The 20,148-nt window shown below is 27.2% G+C and overlaps 1 protein-coding gene across 1 annotated transcript in view; it reads left to right on the plus strand.

The window, feature by feature from the left end:
* Positions 1–20,148, plus strand: part of LOC107691887 (metabotropic glutamate receptor 7-like) — a 120,753-nt gene that overhangs the window by 41,496 nt on the left and 59,109 nt on the right. The window contains exon 6 of the mRNA XM_016490717.1: positions 1,920–2,059. Within this exon, the coding sequence (XP_016346203.1) occupies positions 1,920–2,059 (140 nt within the window). The remainder of the gene's footprint in view (positions 1–1,919; positions 2,060–20,148) is intronic.

Genomic DNA, 20,148 nt, shown 5'->3' on the forward strand with positions numbered 1-20,148 from the left:
ATTTCTTCCTTCTTCCCATGATGCCCTCTTAACAAAACACGGACAAACAAAATAAACCTGAACAGGCAGCGGGTGACGCCAAAGTGACTAAATAATGAAGAGACTAAAAGACACTCAAGCGGGTTTTTGTCCACCCATGTTGCTCAAAGTGACGCAACAGTCGATCTTTTGTATTTTTGCTGAATCTCGCCTTAATTACTTTCACTGCCACTTCTTTCTTCAAGCCTGAGGTAGTTTTAAAATAAACTACTTTGGGTGTGGATTACATTCAGAATGATGCAGTATTTTGGTTGTGTAGATAGGTTGGAGGGTTTAATGGGTCACCGATGTTCAGTTTTATGTACGGAATACTATATATTTTTGTGTTCAAATTATTTTGATGGATAAAGTCAAAAGTGTCAGGGTGGTTCAACTGATCTATTACAATGATAATTAAAAGTATTAAATTCTTGAAACCAACTAAACAGTTTGGCATATTATTATTATTATTATTATTATTAGTAGTAGTAGTAGTAGTAGTAGTAGTAGTATACTTGTATTATTATACTTGTATTATTTAATTATTTATTAGTTTTGATAAAATATTACTATTTATCATTAGAATGAATGTCATATGCTACAACCAGTCATATAAACATAATGATATTTATAAATTAATAAATCAATGTTTTTGTGAAATAAACATTCAAATAATTGAATGAATTAATTAATGATATGCCAAAATAATAATAATAATAATAATAATAATAATATAAGTAGGAAACAATTTATTTTATTCTTTTTTATATTTTGTTGCATTTATCTAGTTTCATTCATTCACACACACACACACACACACACACACACACACCGTACATTTACAATTAATATTATGTATTATTTTAAAAAATACACACATTTTATTTTTTCACATCAGTTCTCATGTCTTATATATTTTTATACTAAGTAATATGTAGTAATAGTAATATTTAAGCACTATATTATTATTATTATTTACTCCATTTTCACTTGTTCTGTACAGTATCTGTGAATTTTATCATTACTTATTCAATTTAGTTTGTAGTTTCAATATATACATGAGCGAACGAACAAACTAACGAACAAAGTTAAATATGAAAATAAAAACTAAAATAATTTGCCAAAATGAATTGCTGTCATTCCAATCACATGCTAGGGCCTTGATGAATATTAATTTACACTCCGTCTGACACTTTATTTATATGATTTGTCGAGTGTATGCTTTGTATGCAGAATGACTCACAATTTAACTTTCCAATTATTCATTTTTGATTCGATGCAGAAAAAACAATAGTTTGAGAGAATCCGGGTACATCTGTAAATATTTTTTTCGCTTTTCGATTCCGTGGCTGAGAGCTCAAAAACAGTAAGAATAATAGTAAGGTAGTTTTGTATATGATGTATATAAAACAGGCTGCACTACAGCGGCGATCTTCCCTTTCAAGGAAACGTTTCTCATATCAAAAGAAGTGCTACTGATAGCTACCTTGCACAACCCATGAGTCCCAGTATAATAAGTGTGATGAGGACGTGTCAGCAGTCCACAGCGAGTGGCTGGCGTTTCATCTGTGCTCGAGAAAGCCGCACTGTTGATTGTGTTTTGGCAGATTTGTGATCGTGAGTGCCAAGCCCTGCAGGTAAAGCTCTTCAAACAATCGGATGGCGATGAATGTCAGGTTTTGTCAGTCTCCGCTGTTGGCCTGAGGGGCACACGTTGTTTGTATTTCTGTCACAACCAAACTAACTTTTGTCTCCGTACGGAGTGGAAATGCAAACAATGGGGTCTTGTTGTCTGCGAGGCATGTCGGGGCAATTTTTTTTCATGATGTATGATTGATACGCAGTATGTTCGTCTGAGAGTGTTGAAGGTAGGTTTCTAAGTCTGAGTCTGTCTTTCGTAGGGAGCGCCGGGACGTCCGTCACGTTCAATCGGAACGGCGACGCACCGGGACGGTACGATCTTTTCCAGTACCAGATGAACATCAACAGCACTCCCGGATATACAGTTATTGGACAGTGGACAGAAACTCTCCAACTCCACGTGAGTACATGTTGTCTGCAAAAGTGTCGTCATGAGATAATGTGGTTCAGATTCATCCATCAAACTTGTGCTATGTGATTCTGGTGAGTTTCAGAAAAGTACGTTAATAAGACATTCATTCATTCATTCATTCATTCATTCATTTATTACACAAATGTATTTCCCCCTCCATATTTTTTTGTATTTATCTAGTTTTATTTTTAGGCTATTCATTCATTAATTTACATTCCTTAAATTTAATATCATTTATATTATTTATCATTTTGTTTCAGAAAAATAAGAAAGTTTAATTCATTCATTCATTCATATTCGTTCAATTTATATAATTTATAATTTTGTTTAAGATAAATACGTTTCATTCATTCATTCATTCATTCATTATTCCACACAATTTATTTTTCTCTATATTTTGTTATATTTATTTAGTTTTATTTTCGTTCGTTCATTCATTGGTTAATTCATTCATTCATTCATTCATTCATTCCACAAATGTTTTTCCCCCTCCATATTTTTTATTATTTATCTAGTTTTATTTTTAGGTTATTCATTCATTCATTCATTCATTTACATTCCTTAAATTTAATATCATTCCTATTATTTATTTTGTTTCAGAAAAATAAGAAAGTTTAATTCATTCATTCATTCATTCATTTATATTCCTTAAATTTAATATCATTTATATTATTTATAATTTTAAGAAAAAAGTTTCATTCATTCATTCATTCATTCTTTCTTCCACACAAATGTTTTTTTTCTCCACATTTTGTTATAATTATTTAGTTTTATTTTCATTCATTCATTCATTCATTCATTCATTCGCATTCCTTAAATTTAATGTCATTTATATAATTTTTCATTTTGTTTCAGAAAGTGAGAAAGTTGTATTTATTTATTTATTGTTCAACAATTTTTCCATATTTTGTTGTATTTATTTATTTATTTTTGTTTTCATTCATTCATTCATTCATTTACGTGCATTTACTCATTTACATTCCTTAAACTTAATGTCTTTTATATTATTCATTTTGTTTCAGAAAAATAAGTGAGAACGTTTTATGAATTCATTTGTTTATTTGTTTGTTCATTCATTTGAATGTTTAATTAGCATTTATATTATTTATTTAGATTTCAAAAATCATTAAGAATTTTTTACACAAACTATTTTCATGCTTCTTTCATGTTGTTGAATTTATTTAGTTTTATTTTAGACTATCATTCATTCATTGACATACTTTACATTTATATTTTTATATTATTCATCGTTCGCTTTAAAAATGACTTTTTTACACAAATTTTCTTTTTTTATATTCAGTTTTCATATCCTGTTTACTTTTATACTTTGATTGTGTGTTATGCATATTAATTAACATGTAATAGCAATAAGTAAGCACCTAAAATGTGTTATAATTTATATTATTTATTTTTCTGGATTATTTATTCCTCCATTTCCCTTATTCCTCTGTATTTTATAATCATTAATTACTCCACTTACTGTATTGTACATGTGTATGGTTTCTTTCCCGTTATTTTAATTCTGATGGTTCTGGAAGCTCTTTCTACACCCAGCAGTTGGGCACAGCCAAGCATAGCAGTTAAACATAATATAATTTAGTCCAGATAATTGCTAGGGACATTTAAAAGATTCATCTTAATAGCCAGAGCTTCATAAGACCATAACCTCTGATTGAACCATAGATTATATGTTAACGTATGAGAAACCCTTCCCCCGGGGAGTACAGGTTATTAGATGTGCATTAATAATATCAGCAATCTGTTCATGTCTATGCATGCTGGGATTATTGAGCATGCACACGGCAGCAATAAATAAAGTTCAATTCAAATAAAGCAAAATCAAGTTCTTCTCATACGCAGTCTGATTATGAAGTCTCACTCTCAGCATTACTGTAAATCCATACACTGTGTGAGTTTGGGAGGCCGTGAGCCCTTACACGTGTTACAAGTCAGTTAACCTGTTAACCATGTCAAAGCAGTTGGTACGTGGCACGACTATATTGCATAGCGAGCCGGCGGTGGTTGCATGAGCTCTGGTGCTAAACATGGATATTGGTGTTTTCAGTGTTGCTGCTATAACTTAGGATGGAAAATGAAACAAGCTAAAAAGACTAGCAGAGAACAACATGGCTGTTCCGTTCAACAAAAACAACTAGATAAGGGATCTCCAACCCCACTCCTGGAGAGCTACCATCATGCAAACTTCAGTTCCAACCTGTTCCACCACACCTGCCTGTCATTATGAAGCAACCTTGAACATCTTGATGAGCTGGTTCGGGTGTTTTTGATTGGGGTTGGAGGTGTAATCTGCAGGACTGAGTTGGAGACCACTGAACTAGACCACTGAGTATTTTGTTTGTGTGTCAGTGTAGACTAGTATTCTATGTGATGTGGTTGTGTATTTGCTTTTTATTTTGTGTTGCTTGTTTTTTTAATGTTTTTTTGTGTTTGGTTGTTTTGTTTTGTTTTGTGTTTTATTTTTATGACTTGTGTTGCTTTGTTTTTATTTCTTTTTTTGTGTTTGTTGTTTTGTTTCATATTGTTTTTTTTCATTTTGTGGTTTAGTGTTATTTCTTTTTTTGTTTTTTTTGTGTTTGTTCTATTGTTCTGTGTTTTCTTTTTTTGTGTGTTTGTTCTGTTGTGTTGTTTTATTTTGTTTTAGGTTTTGTGTGTGTTTTGTTTGTTTTATTTTGTGTTGGTTGTTGTGTTTGCATTGTGTTGTGTTATGTTTGTGTTGCTTTGTTCTGTGTTTTGTTTGCTTTTTGTTTCATGTTTTGTTATTTTGTGTTTGCTTGTTTTATGTTTGTGTTGCTTGTTGTTTTGTGTTGTTACTTTGTTTTGTTTATTAATGGGTTTTGTCCTTTTTTGTTTAGTTTAGTTAACAAAAAAGTTTTTTTTTCTTTTGTGTTTGTTTGTTAATAAATAAATTTGACTATTTCTCACTAATTATTATCAGCCCACATGAGACTAGGTTAAATTTAACAAACATAAAGCAATGTATTGCAATTTATTGACCAATCATTCACATCTACAATATGTTCATGCTCTTGTATAAAGTGCAATATATTTTTGGCCTTAGCCATTTGTTTCAAAGTCTTTTAAACACTGGTGGATAGTCTACTCTTTGTAATTAAACTTCTTAGATTAGCACCTTGTTAACTGTAATTGAAAATCACCCGTTATAATAATAAAAAAAAACTTCATCCAAGTCATAAGAGACATTCTAGTTGAGATAAGTGTTATTGACTTGAGATCACATGATCTTTACAAAGGATTTTTATGTCTGCTCTTGCTGTATAAACAATCACTGATTTGCATTAGTCATCAATTGAAATTCCACCGAGAGGTTCATTAATAATTATTCTAATAATGCTAGGAAAGGATTTGATGTCATGTGACAATCTGAACCCGCCTACAACATCTCATTCACAACAGCTCAATGTAATTCCCTGACATCTGGTTGTAATTCCTCCAAAAGTTTGATCGTACTTTTATTTCTATGAAGGCAAAGAATAATTGTATTTGTTGCAGGAAGTATGCATCTCATCATATGTACTTAATATTTGTCAGGCTGTGTTCTCGCTTGGCCTCAATAACATTGTAAATGGATTTGTCTTGCATTGTGGGAATCCTTTTTGTGCTAAGCCTGCGAGAAGTCGTATTATTAGAGGAGAGAAGAAGGGAGAAAGTGAGGGTGAGAATGTTGTCCACTTGTGATTCACATCTTGCAGCCTCCGTTGAGTCATAAATGAGGAGTCTGACTGAGTTGTCTCCAAAGATCACCTACGGCTTCTGCGGCAAATGTCATTTACGCCTCAACCCCCGTCCTCGGCGCTTCACAGAGGGGAAATCGAGGAAACAGTGAGAGAGTGCCGCAAACCATCCTACAGGGATTTCTTGTCTTCCCTCGCCGACGAAGGAACGATGCTGCTTCCCGTAGTTCCTCGACAAACTGCTGATCGTACAAGAATTGTGGAGTACATACAGATTAGGTTTAGCAAAACGACCTGAAATATTCTTCGCAAATCAGAACACAATTCGCAATGCGACCATAAATTAAAAACATAAATTTATAAACATAAATTTGCAAAACAATCATTTTTAGGTCATATTTTTTTAGTTCACAATCTTTCCCCTTTATTTTTGTCAACATTTTGTCACACATTTTTTGACCAGATGAAATCTTTAGAATCGGCTTGAATCGGCTTAACTGAGTGATGCATGGTATTTTTAAAGTGACAAGAACTACTGTGCCTCTTTTAGTCTTAACATCTGCAGTGTTATTCGTTCTTGATAATTTTCTTTTTATTTTGTGCTTTCAATGTGAAAAACATCTGACATTAGCATGTTTTAGCTGTTAGCATGCTATACTGTGGGATTTCACGCTAATTGCATTCTTAGCATTACAACAAAGAACGCTATCATGGCTGTTAGCATAAACTGTTTCTATGGTCAGTTTCCTCTATTTATCATGGTGAATGGCAACAGTGTGAAGAAAATGATATGCTAAGCAAGTTGTTTATGTGTATTTCTACATTTACGTTTGGTTTAATGACATTTGAAGGTAACTCTATCACCCCCTAGAGTACTGAGGCTTGTTAAACGGCACAGTAACTCCTCTGAGTCACAGATGACAATCATTTTCCAAGGATCATGGGTATTTTAAATCTGACAAGTACTTATGTGGCTCTTTTAGTCTTACCAAGCATTGCGTTGCTCATTTTCAACATTTTAATTTGTGCCGAAAGCTGAAAATACTGTTGGGATATTTCTAAAAATAAAAACAACACTTTTAGTGACTGTTTCACACATTCTCAACATTTTATTTTGTGCTCAAAAGGTGAAAAAACATCACATATTAGCAAATATTATCCATTAGCATGCTATACTGTGGGGATCTTTCCAAAACTGAGAATAGACAATATTACTTAGTGACAGAAAACATTCTGAATTATTCATAAATGTTTAAAAATTTGCTAAAGTGTGGACATTTTGTGTTAACTGCATTCTTAGCATTTCCACAAGGAATGACCGTTGCATAAACCGTTCGCATAAACCGTCTGCTTCTGTGGTAAATTCCCTCTGCTGTCATGGAGGGAGAGAGCAACATATTCCATGCATTTCTACATTTACATTTGGTTTAATGAAATTTGACGGTAACTATCGCCCCATTGAGTACTGAGGCTTGTTAAACGGCACAGTAACTCCTCTGAGTCACAGATGACAATCCTTTTCCAAGGATCATGGGCATTTTAAATCTGACAAGTACTTCTGTGGCTCTTTTAGTCTTACCAAGCATTGCGTCGCTCATTCTCAACATTTTAATTTGTGCCGAAAGCTGAAAAATAAAAACTTGGAAATCAGCATGCTTTAGCTGTTAGCATGCTGTAAAGTGGGAATGTTTACAAAATCAAGAAAAGATAAGATGACTTTTTGTTTTTTTACTCGTTAAAGTGACAGAAAACATTCTGAATTATCCATAAATGTTTTTAAAGTTCGGTAAAGGGTGGAAATTTTGGAATAGTTGCGTTTTTAGCATTGTCGCAAGGAATGCTGTAAGAGCCTTTAGCATAAACCATTTATTTGCTTTCTGCTTTTGTCATAGCAGAGAGAAATAGTGTTGTTGTTTTTTTTTCACATATTCCATGTATTTCTAAACATTTACATTCAGTTTAGCAACATTCGAATGCAACTTTATCGCCCCCTTGAGTACTGAAGCTTGTTAGCGCCACAATAGCTCCTCGGAGTCACAGACGAGAATCCATCTCCAAGGATCGCCTACGTCTTCCAAAGCAAATGTCATTTATGCCTCATCCTCAGCTCTCCCCACAGAGAGCACTGAAGAAACAAAGAGAAAGTCCCACTAACGGTCCTGCAGGGCCGGAGCTGCAGGGAATCAGCGTCTCTCCTCACCATTGTCTCGCGGCAAAAGCGTCCTTGCTTTTGGCATCATTTCGGAAAGTGTCAAATGATGTTTTTTCCTCACTCTCTGGGCACAGACGGCCATGAAAGGTCATGTTGCAATGAGCTGTACTGGGAACGCTGATACTGAATGCACACCTACTGACTCTTATCAGATGCTAGCAGGAGACAACAGCAGGTTGTTGGGTTTATCCTTCTTCCTTAGTGCGCCTGCGATAAAACCCCAAGTTGAATCCATTCCCAGAATTACGGTGCAGTTGGTTATTATTGAATCCATAAGGATGTGCTGTGGAAAAGAGCTCTAATGTGTTTTTGCTTGCTGCAGAGGAATTAATATTTAATGACATTACGCAATCTTGATTTGCCTAGGATTTGCATTTCCATAAAAAGCTCTGAATTTTAAAACAGGAAGCTGGCTTGCTTCTGCAAACAGCTTTGGTGCATCACAGTTTTTACGTCAATGAACTTTCTACCTGCGGATTGGCACACAGCTTATTCTTTTTGGTTCTCAAGATTTCTTGACGTAACGTGACAGATGAGTCAGTGAGTGCAGAAATAAGCTACAAATGAGCAGATTTTAGTGGAGACCTTTCCTATTTCTCCGTGTGACATGTTTCCACCAACTTGTCTGCTGCGTGACATGAAATAATAACAGCTGATTGGAGGATATCTGGTCATGAGCGAGATTTTGCACCAATGAGATTTGACTGTGGGTGGGGCTTGAGTGTTGATCTCAACAGTGTTGCATTGGTGAGTCAGATGAAAGGCGTCATGAAAAGTCACACAGACGCTTCCAGAGATGTTGACCTTTGAGAGCTGGTTGCACATCCTTCACTTAATAAAATGTATATATATATTTTTTTATAGACATTTTCATGTCCATGTGCAGAACCAGCTGGGTTATTTATGTTGTGCAGTATTTGAACTTGATAGTTAAAAAAAAAAAAAAAACATTGATTTTGTTGTAATTTAAAGGGGTCATATGATGCAATTTCAATTTTTCCTTTCTGTTTGGAGTGTTACAAGCTCTTTGTGCATAAAGAAGATCTGTAAAGTTGCAAAGACTAAAGTCTCAAATCCAAAGAGATATTCTTTATAAAAGTTAAGAATCAACCACACCTACCTAAAACGGCTCGTTCTAACACGCCCACACATGTCTACGTCACGATGTGGGAAGATTTGCATAACGCCGCCCAAAGTTTCACGCAAAGAAATAAGGCGTAACTTTATTCTCGCTGTTGCCGCCGCTGCCATGTTGTGGAGTCGCTGTGTGTTTCATTGCCTCGTCTTGCTGGGAGACGGTATCGCAGTATGTTAAGGGGCGTAACATTTCGGTCACATGCTTGAGGTATTCGGCCAATCACAACGCACTGGATAGCTGGCCAATCAGAGCACACCTCGCTTTTTCAGAACGATGAGCTTTGTAAAAATCGATGCGTTTCAGAAAGGCGGGGCATAGAGGAGAAACAATAATGTACATTATATGGAAAATCATTTTTTTAACCTAAAACTGCATAAACACATTGCATTACACCAAATACACAACATAATGTTCTTTTTAGCAACGTCATATAACCCCTTTAAGTAAGCATTTTGGCCCCACTTTATATTAGGTGTCTTTAACTACTATGTGTTCATGTTGAATTGTTGCAATTGAGGTGGGATATGGTTAAGGCTAGGGACAGGTTTGATGATTTGGTTAATTTTAGGGGTGAGTTAAACCTAACCATATTAGTTACATAAGTAACTACATGCAAGTATTTATTTATTTATTTGTCTTTTTTTCATAGTAATGCAATGTAAAAATTGTTTTAAAAATATATAAAATTGATTAATTTAAATATAAGTATATGGTATTTAAAGACATATAATATAAAGTGGGTCCAATATTTCTATAAATGGTTATTCTGGACTTTTACTTCTATCTACTTCTACTTTAGTTATAACTTAAGAAAATGTTATTAACAGGATGGAAATGTGCTAAAGTTAGTCATTTCACAGTGATGGATCTTTTGAGAAATCTTTGATATTGGTTTCTGATTAAGCATCTTTGATGTTAATAAAATGATTTATGCAATTTTATCAAGCAGGACATTTTTCTTTTTAAAGTTAGATAAAATATCACAGAATTTTCATAACCATTTCAAATACTTTTTGATGTTTTTCTTCAAGGAATTTTCTTCTTATTGATACACTACTGTTCAGAAGTGTGGGGTCTGTACTTTTTTTTTTTTGTTTTTTTTTTTTTGAAAGAAAATAATACTTCTGTTTAGCAACGGTGACAGCAAAGATATTAATGTTTCGAAATATTTCAATTTCAAATAAGTGATGTTTCATTTACTCATCAAGGATTCCTGAAAAATGTCTCACATTTTTCACCAAAAAATATGAAACTGTTTTCAACATTGTTTCTTGAGCAGCAAATCAGCATATTAGACTGGAGTAATGATGCTGAAAATTCAGCTTTGCATCACAAAAATAAATTACATATTAAAATATGTTGCAATACAAAAAAAAAAAATATTTCACATTATTACTGCTTTTACTGTATTTTTGATCAAATAATTGCAGCCTTGGGGAGCAGAAGAGCCTACTTTCAAAAACATAAAAAAACTTACCGACACCAACGTTTTGAATGGTATTGTATATTACAATACTTTTGGGGAAAGAACTAAACAAAAAACTTACACTTTTATGTAAAAAAAAAAATAATAATATGGACAGGGCGAAAATGGCAAGTTCATGTTCACTTGTATTATTGTTATAGAAGAAAACTAACAACATTTTAAGTTTAATATTTTATGTGATATAGAGACACTTGTTGGGGATATTCAAACTTGGGGATGTTTGCTAACGCCAGCAAGCTAGCCATAATGAAACGTCTGCTACATCCCCACAACTCTGCGTCAAGTTGATTTTGTGCCAGAATAACAGATTTATATATTCACTGCCTGATGTTGTACCAACCTTCGTCACAATAGACTGAATAAGGGCCGGCAATCCAAGATGAAAACATAGGAAACAAAGGCTCGGTAGACTTCATTCAGTTCACACTAAATTAATGGACGGTATTTACACAAATTGAACATCAAGCATGACATATAAAGGAGCATTGTTTGAAAACAAAACCGCTCACCCATTCTTCATTTTAATTAGCTTATCATTGGATACGTTCCCTAATACCAACAGGGTATAATTATGCACTTCCCCGGAGTTTCTAACTTTGATTAGTCTGGGAGAATTGAGCCTATAGCCGATGAGCTAATTATGTCTGTCTCGGGGACAGAGCCAGTGTGTCTTCTGTCACTTGAGGGATTACGCTTGCACTTTATTGGTCTGTGAGTCACACCAAATATCTTTTGCCATCACATTTTTTCCACCATTGTCTTCTAATAGTTATGTCGTCTAAGTCAGTCAGTCATTATTGCAAATGAAACCTGGCAGGGTGATCCAGACTCTGACATGGACACTAAAAGCATTGCATTACTCTGTCTGTACTTTATCCTGATTATTATATGGCTACTTTGATATTTTTATATTTATATGCCTAGGTAAATTATACAGTAGTTTAATATATATGAATTAAAACTTTTAATCAAATTGTTAAAAACCTTTTTTTTTTTTCAAAACATCTTTCATTTGTAAAACATACATTTTACTTTTTTTTTAATATTTATATTTAATTAATAATTATTTGGTTGTACCACATGACATTTTAAAACTCTAATAAACATATTGTTGTATTTACTTCAAAAAAATCAGTAAAGATTTCACAGCAAAAATACACTTGAACTATGACCTAAAGAGAGACCTTTGTACAATTATACTAAGCCTTTATACTTTAAACTTGTAGCCTTTTACTTGTAAAAAACAAAACAAAAAAAAACAGGTACAACAGGTTTTTCAGATCATGTTGATCATTTAGCGGCCTTAGAAAATCAGTATATCGAATATGATACAGTATGCTTTATACGGTTAAAACTATAGATTTTTGAAAGATTTTTCCTTCCCTTTGCTGTTGTTAACACCACAGATGTTCTTGTAAAACTTCCTGTTGAATAAAATATCAGTTTGTTAAATTAGCTTTAGCCCTCAGTGTCTAACAACAACTGCAGCCTAGCAAAAGGCAGATGAGCGTCTGTTAATTTAAGATGTGGCCTCCAGCATTCAAAACCCAAAAGCAGCATGAGCCGAGAATGAATGAAAGATGCTAATTCCTGTTTCATAACTGAATCCATTAAGCTTGTACTCATTAAGCAAAAGAACAGAGATTCATGAAGAAACTATCATAAGATATTTCCATAGTCACGCCCCTTCAATCACGCCATGTTGCGCTAATACGCTCGGCATAATTATTCAGTGGCACCCGCGTGTCGAGGGACCTGCTAAAAGAGGGGTCTTCCTCCACGGCAGTTATCGTAGCAAGCACTTGAACGAGGAAGCTCTGGAGCGTATGCGGGGTGTCAGATCAAATGTGCAATGCGAACTGACAAGAAGGCAGTGTTGAGAAAGCACCGTGTGACAAGCCAGAGACAATTGCCACAGCGGACATTCTTGCGCACTCATAACGACACAGTATCGCCACGCCTCTCATTAGCACAACCAGGGTAATTAGCATTGTCACACTGCTTCCCACACTCAAACGAATCTGCATCCGTTTATCGCTGAGTGTGTTGAGGAGAAGGAGGTGGTGTGCTGAAGAAGAACTGAAGAAACCAACCACAATGAAGGCTAAAGAGTTATGTTGTCCAGTATCCATAACAACAGGGCAATTAATCTCTGGTTATACCACATGACATTTTTAGAGTCAATAAATTAAAATGTTTATTTAAAATTATATAACACCCATGATGTGTTTGTAAAACATTGTTTACTTTTTATTGATTGATTGATTGATTTTTTTTTGTGTTTTTGAGTGATTTCTTATTACTACTTTGTGACACTGCATGACATATTTAGACTCATTAAATTAATTTAGATTAAAATGTTTGGGAAAAAAAAAAGGTTTTGATGAACCATCTTTACCTTTTTTTTATTACAATTTCAATTTACATTTGATAAATAATTTAATAACTATTTCTTATTACTTAATGGTTAGACATTTTAGTCATTAAAGTAAAACTTTTGATTAAAGTTTTTTCAAAAATCCATGATGTTTCTAAAACATTTTTTTTAACCTTTTATTGTTTTTGAAAAATAATATTAACATTTAATAGATAATTATTGAATAATTATGTTTTATTACTTGATGGTTACACCACATTCAATTTTGAGTTATTAAATTAAAATTCTGATTAAAATGTTATAGAAGTTTTTAAACATCCATGATGTGTGGTTGAAAAACATAATTTATAGCTTTGCCATTTAAAAATATATAAAATTTAATAAACAATTTTATTATTTAATAACTATTCCTTATTATTTGATGGTCACACCACATGGCATTTTAGAGTCATTAAATGAAAACATTAAATTAAAATATTTTTTTTTCTTCAAAACATCCATAATGTCTGTTTGTAAAACAGTATTTAAACATTTATATTTAATAAATAATTATTTATTATTCAATGATTATTTGCACCTCGTGACATTGAGTCATTAAATGTAGACTTTGATTACAATATTATAAGTTTTTCAAACATCCATGAAGTATGCCTGTAAAATAAGGTTACGTTTTTACATTTTACTGTTGTAAAAATAAATAAACAATAATAATGAAAAAAAGAAAGAAAAAAAACATATAAAAAACAAATAAATTATTAATACATATTATATATATACATACGTCATACACACATGCATACATACATATGCATATATATATATATATATATATATATATATATATATATATATATATATATATATATATATATATATATATATATATATATATATATATATATATATATATATATATATATATATATATATATATATATATATATATATATATATATATATATATATATATATATATATATATATATATATATATATATATATATATATATATATATATATATATATATATATATATATATATATATATATATATATATATATATATATATATATATATATATATATATATATATATATATATATATATATATATATATATATATATATATATATATATATATATATATATATATATATATATATATATATATATATATATATATATATATATATATATATATATATATATATATATATATATATATATATATATATATATATATATATATATATATATATATATATATATATATATATATATATATATATATATATATATATATATATATATATATATATATATATATATATATATATATATATATATATATATATATATATATATATATATATATATATATATATATATATATATATATATATATATATATATATATATATATATATATATATATATATATATATATATATATATATATATATATATATATATATATATATATATATATATATATATATATATATATATATATATATATATATATATATATATATATATATATATATATATATATATATATATATATATATATATATATATATATATATATATATATATATATATATATATATATATATATATATATATATATATATATATATATATATATATATATATATATATATATATATATATATATATATATATATATATATATATATATATATATATATATATATATATATATATATATATATATATATATATATATATATATATATATATATATATATATATATATATATATATATATATATATATATATATATATATATATATATATATATATATATATATATATATATATATATATATATATATATATATATATATATATATATATATATATATATATATATATATATATATATATATATATATATATATATATATATATATATATATATATATATATATATATATATATATATATATATATATATATATATATATATATATATATATATATATATATATATATATATATATATATATATATATATATATATATATATATATATATATATATATATATATATATATATATATATATATATATATATATATATATATATATATATATATATATATATATATATATATATATATATATATATATATATATATATATATATATATATATATATATATATATATATATATATATATATATATATATATATATATATATATATATATATATATATATATATATATATATATATATATATATATATATATATATATATATATATATATATATATATATATATATATATATATATATATATATATATATATATATATATATATATATATATATATATATATATATATATATATATATATATATATATATATATATATATATATATATATATATATATATATATATATATATATATATATATATATATATATATATATATATATATATATATATATATATATATATATATATATATATATATATATATATATATATATATATATATATATATATATATATATATATATATATATATATATATATATATATATATATATATATATATATATATATATATATATATATATATATATATATATATATATATATATATATATATATATATATATATATATATATATATATATATATATATATATATATATATATATATATATATATATATATATATATATATATATATATATATATATATATATATATATATATATATATATATATATATATATATATATATATATATATATATATATATATATATATATATATATATATATATATATATATATATATATATATATATATATATATATATATATATATATATATATATATATATATATATATATATATATATATATATATATATATATATATATATATATATATATATATATATATATATATATATATATATATATATATATATATATATATATATATATATATATATATATATATATATATATATATATATATATATATATATATATATATATATATATATATATATATATATATATATATATATATATATATATATATATATATATATATATATATATATATATATATATATATATATATATATATATATATATATATATATATATATATATATATATATATATATATATATATATATATATATATATATATATATATATATATATATATATATATATATATATATATATATATATATATATATATATATATATATATATATATATATATATATATATATATATATATATATATATATATATATATATATATATATATATATATATATATATATATATATATATATATATATATATATATATATATATATATATATATATATATATATATATATATATATATATATATATATATATATATATATATATATATATATATATATATATATATATATATATATATATATATATATATATATATATATATATATATATATATATATATATATATATATATATATATATATATATATATATATATATATATATATATATATATATATATATATATATATATATATATATATATATATATATATATATATATATATATATATATATATATATATATATATATATATATATATATATATATATATATATATATATATATATATATATATATATATATATATATATATATATATATATATATATATATATATATATATATATATATATATATATATATATATATATATATATATATATATATATATATATATATATATATATATATATATATATATATATATATATATATATATATATATATATATATATATATATATATATATATATATATATATATATATATATATATATATATATATATATATATATATATATATATATATATATATATATATATATATATATATATATATATATATATATATATATATATATATATATATATATATATATATATATATATATATATATATATATATATATATATATATATATATATATATATATATATATATATATATATATATATATATATATATATATATATATATATATATATATATATATATATATATATATATATATATATATATATATATATATATATATATATATATATATATATATATATATATATATATATATATATATATATATATATATATATATATATATATATATATATATATATATATATATATATATATATATATATATATATATATATATATATATATATATATATATATATATATATATATATATATAATTTCTTATTACTTATTGGTTACACGACGTGACATTTTTAGTCATTAAATTAAATTGAAAAGTTCATTTTATTTAAAACTAGAAGTATGTATGTTTGGATATGAATGGGCAAGAAGGCAGTGTTGAGAAACTGCGGACAGTTTTGCGCATTCTTAATGACACCAAGTATCGCCATGCCTCTCATTAGCACAACTGGGCTAACGTAATTAGCATTGTCACACCGCTTCCCACACTCAAACGAATCTGCATCCCATTTATCGCTGAGTGTGTTGAAGAGGAGGAGGTGAGCTGATGAAGAACTGAAGAAACCAACCACACCGAAGGCTAAAGAGTTACATCTCGTCCAGTATCCATAGCAACAGGGCTGTTGAATTCATTAGGATTGCCATGCTGTGCTTAATTACGAGCAATAGGACCGAGTACGGCCCCAAAAGTCCATAAAGGCAGGTCGAAAAATTGCTTTGGGTGGGAAGCAGATATCAAGCTAATTACTCTCGCTCCCCCCCCCCAGATGTGCGAACATTAGCGCAACGCTAGCATCGCTAGCTCACCACGTGGAGTAAATAAATGAGCCCCATTTGTTTCCAGAATCGACGGCTGTCAGAATCACACAGAGTCAAAGTTGAAAACCTTGACCAAATGTGCCGCAGTGGACGCGTTTATGCATGCAGCGTATGAGTGGAGGAAAGAGAAGGAAAGCAAGCCAGAGAGCTTTAATTCTTGGTTTCTAAGCAACTAGAGAGACTGCTTGGCACCTTGCGGAAAACACTCTGAAACCTCTGTTGTGTGCGAGTTACTACACACAATATCTCTATGGCTGGAGACGGTTTGTTTGGAGCTGCAGTTGTTGACTTTTTAAAAGATTTTTGACTGTGAGATTGCAGTGGTATTTTAAAGAGTGGATTTGGTGATATACAATAGAAATATCTGTAATTTATACTTCTGTAAATGGTTTAATAAACCTTGCTAGTTTCATCCCTAACTGACAGTATGCAACATGGTGTGTGGTACAAAGATACCTCTGATCATTCAACACAAAAATTCCCACAGAGTTGCGTTAAAGGATGTGAGCCGTATCTAGAGATTGGAATGCATTAGAAACCACATAGCGACACAATTAAAACTACTCTAAACACCTTGAAAAATGCAGTGCAATGTTGTGGCAATCGTTCATGTCTCATTTGCAGTGTGGTGGTGAGTATTGCATGGGCAAGTTTTGTTATTCTTTTTATTCTTATTCATCTGGCCCAGACTTTGCCACATTTATTTATTTTTTTTTAAATGCCAAATAATATGCCAAGTAAATATGTTACTAAAACAATAACTAAATTACTTAAACTATTGATATATAGTATATATTATATATATACAATTATAGTATTACTATTGTGAATTAGCTTTTTATTTGTTTGAGTTTTCATTTTAAAAAGAGCCTGTAAAAGGACAGATATTTCAAAGTTGTTGTTGTTGTTATTTATTTAGATTTTTTTTTTTCCCAAAACAGTTGAAAAAATTATATACTATTATTATATACTATGTTACCAAACATTATTTTTAGTAGTTTAAACTACCAAACAACTACCTGTTTTAATTTTATATTTAGTTTTGTTTTGTTATGTGCTTTAGGCATTTAAATTTTTTTTATAAATAAGTATGTTATTTATATACTTTTATATACTGTTAATTATAATTTGGAGTCCTCGGTCAAGGTTACGTGATTTATTTTTCCTACTTTAGCAGTGAATGCACCCAGTTATTGCATGTCATTCACATATTTATTTTTATTTCAGTTTTAGTAAACTGTAAAAATTATATTAAGTAAAATCTAAATAATGAAGATATTTCAGAGTTGTTTTTATTTATTTATTTACTTAGGATTTTTATAAGAATTTTTTTCTAATTCAGAATTTCTAAATGAAAATTGTTTCTATACTATTTTTTTCAACTTAAATGGATGAATTTATATATATTTTTGTATATTTATATTGTATTTTATTTCAGCTTTACTTCAGTTACTAAAAATTATTTGTTATAGTTTAAACTACTAAAAACTTGTTTAATCTACTAAAAAAAACTACCAAACATAGTTTCAACTATTAAAAAAGTTGAAAAGTTATATACTATTATTATATACAATATGTATTGTATAATATTTGAATTGTATTTTATTTCAGCTTTAATTCAATTACCAAAAATTATTTCTAATAGTTTATCTTTAGTTTTAGCTAACAATAACATCACTGGTAAAAACATGCAAGCAAACAAACAGTAATTTAATTTAATTTAAAAGCTAAATTACAGAAAAAATGTTCAGCCCCCCAAAACACCTAGGGCCCTATTTTAACGATCTAAGCGCATGGTCTAAAGCGCACAGCGCAGATGCACTTAGGGCATGTCCGAATCCACTTTTGCTAGTTTAACGACGAGAAAAAAAATTTTGGCGCGCCCGGCGCATGGTCTAAAAGGGTTGTCCCTATTCTCTTAATGAGGTTATTCTTTTTATTCGTATTCATCTGGCCCAGACTTTGCCACATTTATTTATTTTTTTTAAAATGCCAAATAATATGCCAAGTAAATATGTTACTAAAACAATTACTAAATTACTTAAACTATTGATATATAGTATATATTATATATATACTATTATAGTATTACTATTGTGAATTAGCTTTTTATTTGTTTGAGTTTTCATTTTAAAAAAAGCCTGTAAAAGGACAGATATTTCAAAGTTGTTGTTGTTGTTATTTATTTAGATTTTTTTTTTTCCCAAAACAGTTGAAAAAATTATATACTATTATTATATACTATGTTACCAAACATTATTTTTAGT

Source organism: Sinocyclocheilus anshuiensis, unplaced genomic scaffold, assembly GCF_001515605.1.
Source record: "Sinocyclocheilus anshuiensis isolate Anshui unplaced genomic scaffold, SAMN03320099.WGS_v1.1 scaffold510, whole genome shotgun sequence".
Taxonomy (NCBI): domain Eukaryota; kingdom Metazoa; phylum Chordata; class Actinopteri; order Cypriniformes; family Cyprinidae; genus Sinocyclocheilus; species Sinocyclocheilus anshuiensis.